Consider the following 17007-nt stretch of genomic DNA (forward strand, 5'->3'; position numbering starts at 1 on the left):
AGAGAAAATCTGGAACATTGCTTATAGACAGATTGGAATGTTTGTATTGCATGGGATAGATATATTGGATCTTTTTACTTTCCTGGCCTCCTGTAAACATTTTATGAGGTCAATTTGGTAACAAAATATTTGATGTAGCCTACAGTAAGTATTTAATTGAGGTAGGAAATTATTTGAGAAAACCATGATCCTATTTGAAGCTAATGTAGTTCTGAAGTGGTATGATTCCTAAACGTGATTCTTTTCTTTAAAAACGTTTTATTTATTTGGTTGCACTGGGTCTTAGCTGTGGCAAGCAGGATCTTAGGTGCAGGCATGTGGGATCTTTAGTAGCAGGCATGTGGAATCTAGTTTCTTGACCAGGGATTGAACCTGGACCCTCTGTAGTGGGAGCTTAGAGTCTTAGCCACTGGACCTCCAGGGGAGTCCTCCAAACATAGTTTTTGATGCTTTCCTGTTCTACTCTAGAGGCATTAAAAGTCATGGACATGGAAACAGATCTGGTTTTAGTTCAAGTTTTGCTACTGACTGTGATGTTGAATGAATCTCAAAGGGCCTTAACTTTTGTCACCTATGAGAACTTTTGGATTATGTGATATTGAATGTTCTGTTGATATTTAACTCTGAAGCTATCAAATAGTTACACAAGTTTCAAAGCAGAGCTAATTTAAATTAAAATATGTGTATGTTCTGTGAAACTGTAGGAGGAACCATTAAACTGAGTATTTCACAAACTCTAATAAGGATAAAGTATTTGCAGGACCAGATGGGGTCTGGTGCTCTGGTTCTTTTTATTTTGCGTCTAACTCCCTAATGTCTTAATTAACTTTTTGACTATGACCACTTCCCAGGGTGAGGCTGAGATCTACAGAAGACTTTTGTCCTGTCCTCTCCTTCAGTCCAGGCAGTCCTTTTATACATAGTGGGCACTCGTTGAATATTTGTTAAGAGTGTCCCTGGTGTGTTTGGTGCACGACTGAATTAATGAAATAACGACTTTGAGATGAACAGTCAGTTAGGTTTGAGCACTGTCATTTCAGATTTACAGTACTAATCAGCCCCTTCTCAGTGTAGATTTTGCTGCTCCTTGTTAACCTTTTTGGTTTTGTTTTAACCCATAATAAAGATGATCTGGAATTCAGTTAATACACATTAGAAGTGCTTTCAGTCACATTGCACATTGACCACATGAAGATTTAAAAATAGTTTTAAGCAGTCTCACTTTTTTTTAAATAGATTCTTGTAGTAGATACAGCAAGCCTCCTTTATAAAATCACATTTGTAGCCTCATAACATCAGGACTTTCACAAAAACACTAATGGGCTTTCATGACCCTTTAACAGAGTTTATGACTCATCCCTGCTAGAAAGTGAAAGAAACATAGGAGAGATCTCAGAAGGTTGGAATCACTCATGTATATTGAGCTTTTTTCATTTATCAAACGGAGAAGGTGGTGGCACCCCACTCCAGTACTTTTGCCTGGAAAATCCCATGGATGGAGGAGCCTGGTAGGCTGCAGTCCATGGGGTCGCTAGAGTCGGACACGACTGAGCGACTTCCCTTTCACTTTTCACTTTCATGCACTGGAGAAGGAAATGGCAACCCACTCCAGTGTTCTTGCCTGGAGAATCCCAGGGACGGGGGAGCCTGGTGGGCTGCCGTCTATGGGGTCGCACAGAGTCGAACACGGCTGAAGTGACTTAGCAGCAGCAGCAGCAGCAGCAGCATTTATCAAAATGATATCATGTTGGTTAGTGCTTGGATCTTGGTAAGAGTATGGTATTCAGAAAGTAGTTCCTTTGCCCATGTCCTTTTGTTCCCTTGTGGTATGAAGAATAATTGTCATCTTTTGGTGATATGAACTTCTCCAGTTCATTGAATATACTGTACTTTTTTAATGGAAACCTTTGCTTCTCTTTCGTTAATGGAAGTATTAGCATGTCATCCAGATAATTGACCATAAAGTACCTCTGGGCTTTAGCATTCCTATCTCTAAAATGAATGAGACCAAATGATTCTAGAATAGTCTCTTGATGCTTTAATTCTGTGACATCTTGTCAGCATATTCTAATATAAGGAACTTTGTTTTGCATCAGGCTGCTTTTATTCGTGATGAAATGATGCCAGGAGAGTGGGATGTTTGTGTTACTTCTTATGAGATGGTAATTAAAGAAAAATCTGTATTCAAAAAGTTTCACTGGCGATACCTTGTCATTGATGAGGCTCACAGAATAAAGAATGAAAAATCTAAGGTAAGCTAGTTCTGAATATCTGTATTAAAGTTTCTTTTAACTACCACATCTATTGGTTTACTTCTCTGTATTCAGAATTTAAAAAGTGATAGATTGTGATTTTATTCACAAAATGTGAATGAAAATCGGTTTAAAAAATGATTTTGGAGTTTAAATAATTGATTACAAGATAAATGAAAATTGAACCCAGTTTTTAATGTAAAGAAAATTCATTTACTATACCTGTTGCAGTCTAAATAACTCTGTTATGCTGCAGTGTTTTAATATTTTTGCAATATTTGGTGTACAAATGTCATTTGCTTTGGTTTATTTTTTATTGAGGAGCTACCTTATGGTATTCATATGGAGTAGAAAAAAAACTCATTTTCTAGAATTACTTGACTTGTGTGAATTAGAGTGTGGTGTTAACATTGAAAAATACCAATATTTCTTGCCATTACACTCCATCAACAGTAGAAAAAGCATCAGTTATGATGATGAACCTCTCTTTGGGTCATTGGTCTGCTTTGGGAGAACCAGAGACAGAACTGAAGCAAAATCACCAGGTGGTACTTTTTGTAGTTAATACTCGATAAGAGGGTACATGTTAGAGAATAATTGTTAATTTAAGAGCAATATAAAATGAGCCTTTTATTGATAAGATTACTGTGATTTCTTGGAGAAGGAAGTGGCAACCCACTCCAGTACTCTTGCCTAGAAAATTCCATGGATGGAGGAGCCTGGTGGGCTACAGTCCATGGGGTCACAAAGAATCAGACACGACTGAGCGACTGTGATTTCTACTTTCTGTGCTTTAATTTTTGTGGTTTTATATTTAGAAAGTTAACATAAGATATTCGGGGAAGACGGGCTCAGGTGTGGTGCTTAAAAATTGTGACCAGGCCAAGTTAGAAGTTGGTGCGATGTGGTGGATGAACATGATTGCCATGGAGAAGGTGATTCTATGCTGTAAAGTGACCAGCCTGGATTCCATAGAGCTCTGACTGTTTCTGTGGACTGAAAATAGAAGAAAATAAAATTTTTAAAGTGGGGGAAGGGTCTCAGATGTGACTGTGATCTGCATTCTTGTAAGTGTAGAAACCCTATAATATTTTGTTCAGCTGTGCTTCACTGTGGCAATGTCACATGAACTAGGATTAATAGTTATTTCAACTTTTATTCAAAAGATGTTTTGCGTTGAATGAAAAACTGAATGTTGAACATTCTAATGAATAAAACAATGTTAACATAACTTAATTCTTCTAGCTCTCAGAGATTGTTCGTGACTTCAAGTCAACTAACCGCTTGCTCCTGACTGGAACACCTTTGCAGAATAACCTGCATGAACTCTGGGCACTACTCAACTTTTTATTGCCTGATGTCTTTAATTCTGCAGAAGTAAGTTTAAGTCGTGCGTTTGAAGTATACTTTTCTTATGTTCACAGACATCTGTTTTCAAAACACAAAATGTATGCCTGCGTGCTAAGTCGCTTCAGTTGTGTCCGACTCTTTGTGACCTTGTGACCGTAGCCCACCAGGCTCCTTGGTCCATGGGATTCTCTAGGCAAGAATACTGGAGTGGGTTGCCATAGATGGAAATTGATAGTTCTTTTTTATTTGTGATTCTTTGTGGTTTAGCTCTTGAATAGAAATTTTTTCAAATGGGGATATTTAGAAATAAGTTTCTTTGCTTTGAGATTATCCTATTAAAGTTTGCCTGTATCACATTGCTACCACAACTTATGACATGAGGTAGGCTGAGTTCAGAATAATGCTTTCTACATTTTCTTTTAATTAAATTGGAAGGGTTTCTGCATACTAGTTTAGCAAGTAGAGTCATTGAAATAATCTTGAATTATTGCAGGTATTAACATTTGGTGAGTACTAAAGAGCTTATAATATGTGATTTGAAAAGCAACATATTTTATAAATATGATTTATACTCTTTTTATCATTGACACAAGGTTATGCTAGTGCAGCAAACAGAATTGAATGATTTAAGGACTTTGGAGCTTGATTTTCCTCATTACTGATATTAATTGATAATAAAAAGTATCAAGTTCAGCTACCTATTTGTATACCTTACCTTGCTTTTGTTCATTTTTATTGTTTGATTAACATTTTCATTAGCATGTCTTCCATTTTATATTCTTATTCCTACTCCTCTTAACTGGTTATAATTCTGCTGTGGTATGCTGCTGCTGCTACTGCTAAGTCGCTTCAGTTGTGTCTGACTCTGTGCGACCCCATAGACGGCAGCCCACTAGGCTCCCCCATCCCTGGGATTCTCCAGGCAAGAACACTGGAGTGGGTTGCCATTTCCTTCTCCAATGCATGAAAGTGAAAAGTGAAAGTGAAGTCGCTCAGTCGTGTCTGACTCCTAGGGACCCCATGGACTGCAGCCCACCAGGCTTCTCCATCCATGGGATTTTCCAGGCAAGAGTACTGGAGTGGGCCGCCATTGCCTTCTCCACTATGGTATGGGGAAGCCTAATAAAAGCCTTTTTTTTGTTTAAAGAAAAACTGCTGATGGAGTACCTGTATAATGGTGTTCAAATTTGTTAACTGCTCCAGTATATATTTTCAGAAGTAAATAATATTGGCCATAACCGTTAACGTATTTTTGACAGTGCTTTTAAAATGAATTATTGCTATATGAGTTGTATAAGAATTTATAGAATGTTACATTTATTTAAAAAAACTATGCACTTACTGCAGAATTTCCACCCCTCCACAGGACTTTGATTCTTGGTTTGACACTAAAAATTGTCTTGGTGATCAAAAACTTGTGGAAAGACTTCACGCAGTAAGTAATAGCAGACAGGGAAATTTAGTAATTACATGTGTGTAACCGAGCTGGAAAACATACTGAATCTGTTGGAACATGTGGATGTGCCTCTGAGATCAGTCTCAGTGTTTTTCTCTCTCAACCTTTCTGACAGCCTCTTTGGGAGGCGCGCTCCCACTGTATCCTCAGCCTCTCTATGGAACAGCTCTTTTGCTTTGGCGCTGTCGCATAGACAGTGTTGACCTCTCCCGTAGAGGCTGTTCACTCTCCCCTACTCCATGGATCCTTGAGATCGCATTCTTTGAACACCAGTTTTCCCTTCTTGTATCCTTTCACTCATGTTACTCCTTTTGTACTTGTCCTGTTATCTCGCAAGGACATCCAGTGCCTGGACCTCTACTTTACCCCCATCCATCAGCCCATTTGTGTTGTTACATTTTCTGTATCCAGCAAGGAGCAGGTTCTCTTATCACTTGAACCACTTTTTGGGGGGCCAATATCTCAAACTCTCTTGCTCTCTTGATCTGCCATTTCTGCCCTAAAAGCCCTAAACCAATTATGTAACTGTGTCTCTATCCTCTGGGTTTGAATTCAGCTTCTACCACTTACTAGCAGAGTGACCTGCTCTGTACTCGGGCTGCTCAATACTGACTGATAAAGAAGATGACACTCACTGTACAGGTTGGAACCACTACATTTTCATGTTTGCTGACATGATTTGATTTCCTTTAATACCTTTCCCTTAATACCTTCCCATTCTGGGATTTGATGATGTTGGTGATCCTTCTTCGTAGCTTTCTTTAGCATTCTCTCTCACTTCCTGTAAGAGCTATTTCAGACTTTCCCCAGTCTCCCCGAGACCTCTAACGCATGTGTTCCCTGTCCTCCTTTCTCAGCAAGTAACGTCATTCCTTTCTCAAAGAGGAAATAAAAGTCATTAGGCAGGAACTCTTGAAGGATATCCATCTTCCAAGAATATCTGCATCTGTATTACCTTCTGTTTGAGTGGAAGAGGTTTTCTTTCTCTTGGTGGTGGTGGTTCAGTCACTAAGTCGTGTCTAACTCTTTGCAACCCCATGGACTGCTGCATGCTAGACTCCTCTGTCCTCCACCATCTCCCAGAATTTGCTCAAATTCATGAGCAGTGGCTAATTCTTCCAACATGAACCCTGGATCTCATCTTTTCCTGTTTCCTTAGGGACTTTTCTCCTTAATTTTTCCTTTTTATTGGCTGAATTTTCTACCTCTCTCTCCATGTTGGCTCTTCTCCCTTAACATGTAAACATGCTCAAGTATCTCCCTCATTAAACCCTAACCCACACTTAGACTCTCCTCCCTACATCCACAGAACAGTACTCCCTCAACACTCTGTCCCTCTCGAGCTGTGATTCTGGTTTATTCCCTTGATGGCTAAGCTATTTGAAAGTTTAGTTTCTCCCCTCTTCATCCACCACCAAATCATCTATTCACTCTTCTTTTTTATTGGCCGTGACGTCTGTGGCATGTGGGAATCTTAGTTCCCTGGCTGACCGGGCATAGAAACTGCACCCCCTAAATTGGAAGTGTTGAGTCTTAACAACTGGACTATCAGAGAAGTCAGTATTCACTCTTTTTAAAAATGTACAACTAAATTTTGATTGACTCAGTGGAGTTTTGTGAGATGGTATAGATGTGTTTTGCCTTTTTTTTTTTTTGGTCTGCTGTAATGAGAATCTCAGTCTTTGTTTATAAATTAAAAAAAAACAACAACAACATGTATTGCTCATCTCTCCTTCTCTCCCCCTCCCCCAGAAAAATGTAAACTTTATGTGGCAGGGATCCTGTCTGTTTTCCACCACATTGTGCCCCGTGTGCCTGGTCCAGAGTAACTGCTCATTAAATTTATTTATTGACTCGAAGCCCCACCAGTCATCATGTGTTATGTAAATATTTATTTAGAGTTAAACAGAACAAGTCAGAAACCAGTGAGCTTATGTAATAGGGAACTTATTGTAAGAATGCAGAGGCGTAGAAGACAAATCTTGGAAGAATCCTGTCATACAAGTTGCAGTACAGCTGGGCCTCTCATAGCAGGAACCTGGTCAGCTCTGAGGAATGGCTACTCTGTCTCTGATGGGTCCTATTCATTTCTGAATCCACTGACCATTAAATACAACTGAAACTTAACCTCACAAGTATTTGTGATTTTTCGTGATACCTTTTGGTCAGTGCCCTGACTTCTCTGTACTACTTAGTACCTCTAACCATGCCTGCTTGAAGTGCTTTCCTGCTTAGTGTCTGGGGATGGGATACATTTTGTCTTATCTCTTTGGCGGCTCTTTTCTGTCTCCATCATGGGCTTTTCTTTCTTTGTCCCTGAAAGTTTAGTGTTGCAGGGCTTTGTCTTTGATTTCCTTTTTCATATGTGCTTTCCTGGAGGATCACTGCCATAGTTTCAGCTATACCTCTATACTTACAACTCCCAAATTTCTCTCTCCTTATCTCTCTTCTAAGCTCAAGACTTACATATCCCACTGCCATGTGCGTGTTCTGCCTGAATGTCCCACAGACAGTTTAAACTCTTAAAAATGCAACTTAGACAAATTTAAGAGGCCCAAACAGGAAACCAGAAGTCTTCTTTTACACTTCCCTTTTCCTTACCTCCCATGGATCTCTAGTAATAATAGCTACAGTTTACTGATGTCTGTTGTGGTTAAACTCTACTTATGTACTACGACAGATTGTCACAGCACCTTGGAAATAGGTATTTTTTTCCCCATTTAAAATGCTTAGCATAGATATATACCATAAATCTATATGTTTTGGATGAATGAATGAGGAAACAGGCTTGGAAAAGTTAAAGAACTTGCCCAGTTTACAACTGCTAATCAGGGACTGAGCTAAATGTAAATCAGCCTGATGTGGGTTTGATTACTGTTTCTACCATTTACTAGCAGAGTGACTTTGGTGATGTTACTAAAATTGAAATAAATGTCTTTCCCTCAAAGACTTATTGTAAGGATTTAATACTCTATCTAAAGTTCATGGTACATTGTCTGGCACATTCAGGTGCCCCACAGATGTTTTTTCCTTGTAATAGAATCTGCCTTGCAGGTATACATGGATAATTTCATGTTTTTTTCTTTTTGTTCTGATCTTCTTTTTCATTGAACCATTTTCTTCTCATTCATATATTTAAAGCCATTTTTAAATGGCTTGAATTTTTATTTCATTTTTAGAGACACTCTGATTCATACTCTGATTTCAGATTTCCTCTCAGGTTTACAAATATTATATGGCAACAGATTATTTTTAAAAGGTTTTTTATGTACTTTTTCAATAGTCAGTAATCTTGTTGTCTTATTTTTTATTGTCTTTTGTGCCATCAAATCATGGAAGTCTAATTTAGGCCCCCTATTCTAATTTGGTAATGGGCCATTACTTGGTTCTTTTTTACCAAGAAAATTAGCAACTGGTGTTGGTAATGTTTTTCAGATTATACAGTGGGAAGTAAATTTCACCTCAGAGTGTTGTCAATGAAATAAATGGTTTATAATATTTATAAACGTTTATAAAAACTCTCACTTTTTAGGTTTTAAAACCATTTTTGTTACGTCGAATAAAAACTGATGTGGAGAAGAGTCTGCCTCCTAAAAAGGAAATCAAGATTTACTTGGGACTGAGTAAAATGCAGCGGGAATGGTGAGTTATTTTATTTCTGCTAGAATTTATGTATAAAGATTTATTAAAAATTAGCTTTGTAGTGTTTCAATTGTGATTTTAGTTCAGAAAGTACATTTTAGGTTTAAGTGCCAAGTTAAGTAGTTCAAATATTTTAATATAAAGTTGATGAGTATTTTATTTAACCTTTAGGAAAGAGTATGGGGAGTCCATAGACCTGTGTTTGAGTCCATGGTTTGCCTCTTAATGGCTGTTTAGCTTGGACAAATTATGTAACCTCAATTTCCCTTCTGTAAAATGGCAATAATAATACTTATAAGAAGGATGTCAGAGTTAAAAGGGATAATATCATTGGCACATTTGTTAGTTATTCTTGCTTTTTCCATCAATGAAAATAGTAATAACCATAATAATGAGTGAAAATATCAGTGATTGTAGGTATTATAAAAATAGAAGCTGGATTGGTTTGATAAATACGAGCAAAACAGGAAATTGACAAAAGGAGTAACACAGAATCATAAATTTGATATAAATTAAACATGTTAATAATGTAATAATGCTATAAGAGAAGCAAAATGTTGCTTATATAAATAAAATTAGGTAACTTATACTATAAGACACTTCTCTATTATTGAAGCCAGTATAGGGTAGTGATAAAGAGCTTATTTCTCTAGACTCAGAAGTAAGATCAAACCCTTGCTTTGTCCCTTTCTGTGGCTCTGAATAAATTGTTTCACTTCTTTTAGCTGCCTGAACTTCCATCAGTAAAGTGGTGGTGACCCTAGTACATATCTCAGAGTTGTGGAGATTTAACAAGATGATTCATATACCTGGCACTTGCACTCAGTACAAGTTGGCTATTGTTAGAATTAAATATTACTACTCCCCAGGTGCATACATAGGTCTGTTTTTTTCCTGGGGGAAGGTCTGGAAAAGCAATAAAAATGTTTATAGGGTCAGAAAAAAATGACCTATAAAGACAGGTATAAGAAATTGCAACTGTTTTTAGCCCAAACAAGTAAAAGCTGGATGCCAACTTTGAGCAAATATTGTAGTTATTAAATAATTATTGTATGTAGTTGTCTGAATTGTTATCAACTGATGGCAATTTTTAGCAATGGATAAAGCAGGAGAAAATCGGTTTATAGGCAGCACACAAGTTAAAATACTCAAATCCTCGCTAGTTTTTTGTTTTTTGTTTTTCTCATCAGATTTAGTCTCCAATCAGATCTTTTTGTTTTTCTTTAAATAGGAATCTAAGCAGATTATCAAAAGGACATTTTTTTTCTAAAGGGACATTTCTTGATGGTGTTAAGCCTGTATAATAGTTGATGATTAATTAAAGCTTAAATTTTTAGGTATACAAAAATCCTGATGAAAGATATTGATGTTTTAAACTCTGCTGGCAAAATGGACAAGATGCGACTCTTAAACATTCTGATGCAGCTTCGAAAGTGTTGTAATCATCCTTACCTGTTTGATGGTGCTGAACCTGGTCCCCCCTACACCACTGATGAGCACATTGTTAGCAACAGTGGTAAAATGGTAGTCCTTGATAAACTATTGGCCAAACTCAAAGAACAGGGTAAGTTACAGATCTTCAAAGCAATGTGAAATAACTTAATATTGTATATGAATAACATTTTGCTTAGTCGTTCATCATTCATTCACTTATTCAGCATACATTGTTGAGTACTTACTCGTTGGTTAGGAATTGTCCTGTGGGCTGTGTATGTTGCTGTTTAGTCGATAAGTTGTGACTGACTCTTCTGTGCCCTTGTGGACTGTAGCCCATCAGGTTTCTCTGTCCATTTCCTCCTTCAGGGGATCTTCCCAGCCCAGGGATCGAACCCCTGTCTCCTGCGGCTCCTGCACTGGCAGGTGGATTCTTTACCACTGTGCCACCTGGGAAGCCCCTATGGGCTGGGTATACAAAGATGCATAAGACAACAGTCCTTGTCTTGTAGATGCTCACAGTGCAGTGAGGAGGCATAATTACAAGTCATTGTGATAAGTGCTCTGATATGCCAAGATATTAAGGGTTGAGGGAGTCTTCACAAAGATGACATTTGGGGTGAGCACTGCAGAATGTGTAGGAGTAAACAGTGGAAAAAAAGGAGGGCAAGGGTTTTCCATCTCTGTAATGAAGCAGAGGTGTGAAAGAAGGGAATGTGGAGCTTATGCTATCTGGGTAGAGTGGCAGTGGATGAGTCTAGGAAGATGAATTGGGGCTATTACAAAAGGCCATTTAAACTATGCTTTATGGGTTTTGGGCTATTTTGAAGGTGGTGTGGGTGATTGCACAAGATTTGGCTGTGGAGAATGACACAGTCAGACTTGTATTAGGAAAAGAAGCTTGAAAGCAATGTGGGGGTGTACCTCCTGAGCCTGAGAGACTAGAAACATCCTCAGGACAAAGTAAAGGCAGACTTTTAATCATCTCAATATGTATGGGGGATTTTGAAGACCTTAAAAATGTATAACTCAACAAATATATACTTCTGTATAGTATCCATTGAAGAGATGTGTGTAGGGGGCTTAGTATTTGTTAGTGGTATGAGTGTTCATGTGTTAAATATTTATGTTGCATATGATGCTTGCTTTTATTTTTGTAACTTTCAAGTTAGTTTTACATAAGTTTAATAACTTGCCTTTTTTTGGTGAAATGTTTTAGGTTCAAGGGTTCTCATTTTTAGCCAGATGACACGCTTGCTGGACATTTTGGAGGATTATTGTATGTGGCGTGGTTACGAGTATTGTCGACTGGATGGACAAACCCCACATGAAGAAAGAGAGGTGAGGAAGAGAAAATAAAACAAGACTTGAAAAATCAGAGTTCAGTTACGCCATGTTTTTCATCATTAGATAGTTTTGAATTTTGGCCTTTTCTTTAGCTAAGTGCATTGAATTGCTCACTACCGTCTTTTGCTCCTTGAGATCTTCAGCTGGACTTTCATTACACTGGCTCTTTACAAATCATTCTTTGCAAGGTTTTCAAAGACATCCTCACTTATCAAAAGGACACTGCACCATCACATCCTTACCTCCTCTAACCACTGCTATCCCTGGCGTTTTGACTTGCTGTTTCTCAGCTTCCTCTTTGACCCTTGATTCTATGTCATTTTCTTTGCCTGATTTGTCTCCTACATTAGACCCTCGCCATTCATGGAGTTGAACAGTTGAGACTTTTTCAGTTTATGAGCAACTGTAAGGACTCATGAGACAATAATTTGTAAAGGAAATGATCTCAATAGACATTTTATAAAACTGAAATTGGATGACATAGGTACAGGTGCTTATCATTCAGCTGGATCTTGGAAGACTAAAAGGTTGGTGTGCAGGAATGAGTCACTTAGCTAATGAGGAAGCCTGTCTAGCACCCAGTATCTTTTAACTTGGAAATTCTTAAAAATTTTAAGATTATTTCTCATGAATATCAGGGGTCTAATGTATATAAAACCCTTTAAAGCACTTTGTCTGAGGGAGAGCTTTGCTAATTTATCTTCTCTTTTCTGTGATCCTTCAGGGCTCTGTCTTTGGCCTCTGTTTTAAGTCTATACTCATGCTGTGGGCAGAGACCGTGATTTCATGGTATAGTGGAAAATGCATTGAACTTGGTTTCTGAAGACTTGAATTTAACATCAACTCCACCATTATGTGTGCAAGCTATTTAATCCTCTGAGCCTCAGTATCTTTAAGTGTATATATTATAAGGGTACTATTAATGCCTAGGCTTTTGTTTTCCTGACAGTGTTGTGAGGATCACTGGATAGAATAGGTATGAACATCGTTTTTGTACCGTGCAGTGTAGTATATAGATCACAGGTCATGAAAGTGCACACAGGCCTTTTCACTTCTCAGCTCTCGGACCCCTTCTCAGGCCACAGAGATTCTCAGCCTATGTCCTTGTCCTTCCATAGCTGCAGTGGGCACTGTGTCCCTTGTGTGCCTCCTATAGCAGAAGCACAGGCCCTTTTCACATTAAGGGTTTCCCTGCTACCCACTATGGGGAAACAGTTGTGGTAATATTTATAAATAAGGATATTTCAAAGCTTACACTGTTCCCTGCTCTATAGTCTGACTCTCTCGGAAATGGTAACTCAAAACTATTGGGCTTTTGCTGATTTATTCCTGAGAATGGATTTCTGCCAATCCACATGAAGCATAGGCCATATAGTACCATTCAAGATGGCCCTTCTTCCTGGAATGAAGATGATATTAAAGCAGAAGAGTAGGTGCTTTCTGATCTCAAATAGCCAATTTGCATTTCTGACTAATCTCTCTGCTCGTGAATAATACGGACTTTACCTAATTATGCCCCAATTATCTGGTCTCTAAAAATGCTAAATAATGTTCTCCCTTCAGAGAGTTGGAATCACATGTTTTGACTTTAGATGCAGCACAGTGAGAGCTGTTCATTTTATTTTGGAAACATCCTGCCTCCCCATCATGTCATCGTTCAGATAAGCATTTCATCTATTTTCCCAATAAGAAGTGGAAATCCACCTTGGATTCCTTACTCAAATTGTTCACAAGCTGTTCATAAGCAGTTCTTTCTCAATAGCACTCAGATTTGCCATAGGTATAGCTAAATTCAGCTAGCTTCTGTAACCTTGACTTATCTTAACTTTAACCTCACTTTTCTAGGAAAGGAGCTAACATTTATCAAGCAACAGCTATAAGCTAGGCAACTTTATAGTTCCAGTTGAATTCTCCTAGCAGCCCAGTGAAGTAATTTGCTCCACTTGAAACTGTGTCCCAGAGAGGTTAAATGCTTGCTGAGAACCACATGTGTAATAAATGGTAGAGTTATGACTCACGCCCAGGTTTTTGCTATTTCCTCTACACCAAATTGCCTCTCACTACACCATGCTGCTTTCTGTACTGCCCCTCTACATGCTGTATGGACTGCAGCAGAGTCACCTTCTCTGCCTGCAGCTTTTGACCATGCCATTCCATTCCTTAAAAATAGAACTTCCTGTATTTCATGATTATAAAAGTGATATATGATTGCCAAGGAAATTTGGAAAATAAAAGTATTTCTGGCTGATCTTTCTATGCATATATAATATATAAGTAATTAATATTATACTGTATATGCTACATATAAAGTTCAGTATCCTGATACATTTTACTCAACATTGTGTTGTATTTCCCCATATTAGTAAAAAAAAAAATCACCATAAAAATAATTTCAGTGTACTGTTTCATCCTATGGACATACAATAAATAATTTATCCCCCTGTTGTTGATCATTTAGGTTGTTTCCAATTTTTCACTATTATGAATAATGCTTAAGTAAAAGTCCTTCTACATAAATCTTTGTGCCCATCTCTGATTATTTCCTTAGGATAAATTCCTAGAAGTGGAATTACTGGGTCAAAGGGTATGAACACATTTAAGACTCTTGATGCATGTTGCCAAATTGCTTTCCAGAAAGGTTGTACCAATTTACACTCCCAGCAGCAATGTATGAGAGTGCCCGTCTCATCGCCCCCTCGTCAACATTGAGTATTATCATTCTTTTAATCTTCAAAAAATGGTATTATGTTTTTTTTTATTTGCATTTACTTGATGACTAGTGAGACTGAACATTATTCTTGTGTTTATTAGCCATTTGTATTTGTTCTTCTGTGTACTGTCCTTTTTTTTTTCCTCATTTTTCTATTCGGGTCTTAGTGTTTTTTTTTTCTAATTAATTGAGATCTTTATATAGTAAGGATATTAATGTCCTATTAATTTTTAAGACTCTTTACTAAATATCCATGGATTACCTTCCTGATCTTCCTCATTACTTCCCTGTTTGCTCCTTTTCACTGTATGGTGGTAAATCTACCTACCTCCCCTTTATCTGTTGCTCTCATTCCCATTTCTAAACTTTTTTTTCTCTCTTGGTTGGTCTTCTAAACTATATCTTTTTTATTAATCCTTCATAAATTAATGGGAATGAAGTTGAGATATCTGACATTTTGCCCCCTAAATAAATTTTAGCTCTCAATTAAAACATTTTCACTATTTTTATTTTAAAATAATTTATCACTTGCTTAGTTAAGTTTGTCTTTGTGATTGTTTGTCTTTACTGGTGTAACTGTCTAAAGATGAGTTACGTTATTTAATATACTTTTTTACTGTATACACAGTGCAGTTTATAGATAGATGCTTAAATATTTTTGAAGGTGGAAGAATATTACAAAGTGGGGGTTTTAGCATGCTGTTAAAATGTTTATTTAAGAACTCTGGTAATATATTTTTATTTTTCTCTCTTTTTCTTCCATCTCCTATCAATTAAAAAAAAGGAAGCAATAGAGGCCTTTAATATTCCTAACAGTAGCAAATTCATCTTCATGCTGAGTACCAGGGCTGGAGGTCTCGGAATTAACTTGGCAAGTGCTGATGTGGTTATACTGTATGACTCAGACTGGAATCCACAGGTGGATCTGCAAGCTATGGTTAGTTATCTTTAATGATAACAGAAATTTATCTTAGTTGAGAAAACTATTGCTATTTATACAGCATGAAGGTAATTTTTGATGAAAGGGTAATAGCAATCTTTGGGAGGTTTGGTAGATGTTAAAATAGATTTTTTTTTGGAAAAAAAAAGTTGCTATGCTAATTGCAAAAACGAAATGAAAACAGATAGATGTCAAATCCAACTGTAGCATTTCTGTGTTGATTTTGGCTTTTATCATGAAACACAAATGTAATTTTTCTCCATTCCTAAATATTGAAGAGAGTACATTCATGTTTGAATGATAAGCGATTAAAAATTAGTCTCTAAGTATTATTCTGCTCAACAACTAAATATATTAAAATCCTTAGCACTAAAATTGGGAGAGATAGGATTTTAACTTCTGTAATAAAACAACTGGAGCAAGAAGGTGAAAATGTAACAAAGGAATATATTCCAGGAAAACATTTGCTACCTAGAGACACTATCAGAAACTATTCCACTCTAAAAAATTCAAAGAGCTTTTCTTACTTTTAATCATTTATTGAACTAGAGCTACAATTTCAGTCACTGCAACTCAAATTTTAAGGTGAATTTAATTTCAGAAGTAAAAAGATACAAAATAGCTATGCATTCAAAATCCCCAGAATTTTGGGGACAATTGATTGTCTTTGGAAACAAAATCATATGCCAATGAGGCAGAGCTTAGAAGTCCTCCCTTTTCTTTTGTAATAGAGAATTGAAAATACTTACGTTAGGACATTTTAAAATCCACATGCTTTGGCATGCTGCTGCTGGTGCTAAGTTGCTTCACTTGGACTCCGACTCTGCGACCCTGGACTGTAGCCCACCAGGCTCCTCTGTCCATGGGATATACTCCAGGCAAGAATAATGGAATAGCTTGCTATGCCCTCCTCTAGGGGATCTTCCCAACCTAGGGATCTAATCTGCGTCTCTTATATCGACTGCATTGGCAGGCAGGTTCTTTACCACTGGCACCAAATTATTACTACTTCAGCGTGTTTGATCTGACTCGGTAGGAGTAAGTCCCAGTAAATTAGTGTTAGTGAACAGGAAAACCTGTTGACAACACTTCATTTCCTTAAAAGTGTTAGAGTATAGCTGATCTTTCACAATTTACTGATTTGAGTTTGAAATGTAAATGTGTGTAGGGGTATTGCATTTTCTTTCAGCGTGCTGTGTTGAAACTGTTACTGGTGCTGGTGTTTTTATATTTAGTACAGGGCTGTTTGAAACTTGTTTCTTTGCTGTTTTTGTTTTTTTTTTTCTTTTGCTCAGCTACCCTTCTCCCTTCACATATTTGCTGAGAGCTTCTGGGGTTTTTAAAAATACTCCCCCTAGCTGTTTATCTGTTATCAGAACTTGCCACCTGTCACCTTTACCAACTGTAAACCACAGGACTAAATTCTAGACTATACAGTAAGGGTATTAATCTCCCATTAATGTTTATGACCCTTTACTGCAGATCGCTGAATTGCCTCAGTAAGCAGAAAGAATTACTTGCTGATGAGAGAAAGCTGACTTTTGCCACCATAGCAACCCTTGTTAACTACTTTGCCCCTCACTTAAAAAACTCCTTGCTAGGGTGGAAGATATTATTTAATGGCTTAAAGTTACTCAGTAACTCAGTCCAGAAGCTTTCAGATCTTTTTAGACCTTATCAAGGGCTTTTGTCATTTGTCCTTCTGGAAATTTCCATTAATAATACAGCAGAATATTTGCGGATTTCTTTGTTCCCAGGGTTCTCTAGATAGTCTTAATATTTATTATCCTTCTTTCAAAAGTGGCCGGTCTAGAGAGATCAGGAACTAATTTTATTTTCAGAATTTTATAGCATAAGCTAGCTACACCATACCTTT

At 37.3% G+C, this 17007-nt stretch overlaps 1 protein-coding gene across 7 annotated transcripts in view; it reads left to right on the forward strand.

Annotated features, from left to right (window-relative positions):
• Positions 1-17007, forward strand: part of SMARCA1 (SWI/SNF related, matrix associated, actin dependent regulator of chromatin, subfamily a, member 1) — a 67976-nt gene that overhangs the window by 14249 nt on the left and 36720 nt on the right. For 4 of the 7 annotated variants that reach the window (XM_040265193.1, XM_040265194.1, XM_040265195.1 and 1 more), the window contains exons 7-14: positions 2097-2252; positions 3498-3629; positions 4969-5037; positions 8591-8700; positions 10038-10264; positions 11354-11475; positions 14030-14065; positions 14976-15128. In XM_040265193.1, coding sequence (XP_040121127.1) covers positions 2097-2252; positions 3498-3629; positions 4969-5037; positions 8591-8700; positions 10038-10264; positions 11354-11475; positions 14030-14065; positions 14976-15128 — 1005 coding nt within the window. The remainder of the gene's footprint in view (positions 1-2096; positions 2253-3497; positions 3630-4968; positions 5038-8590; positions 8701-10037; positions 10265-11353; positions 11476-14029; positions 14066-14975; positions 15129-17007) is intronic. The other 3 variants (XM_040265192.1, XM_040265196.1, XM_040265197.1) reach the window with 1 other exon arrangement.

Source organism: Oryx dammah, unplaced genomic scaffold, assembly GCF_014754425.2.
Source record: "Oryx dammah isolate SB20612 unplaced genomic scaffold, SCBI_Odam_1.1 HiC_scaffold_23, whole genome shotgun sequence".
Lineage (NCBI taxonomy): Eukaryota > Metazoa > Chordata > Mammalia > Artiodactyla > Bovidae > Oryx > Oryx dammah.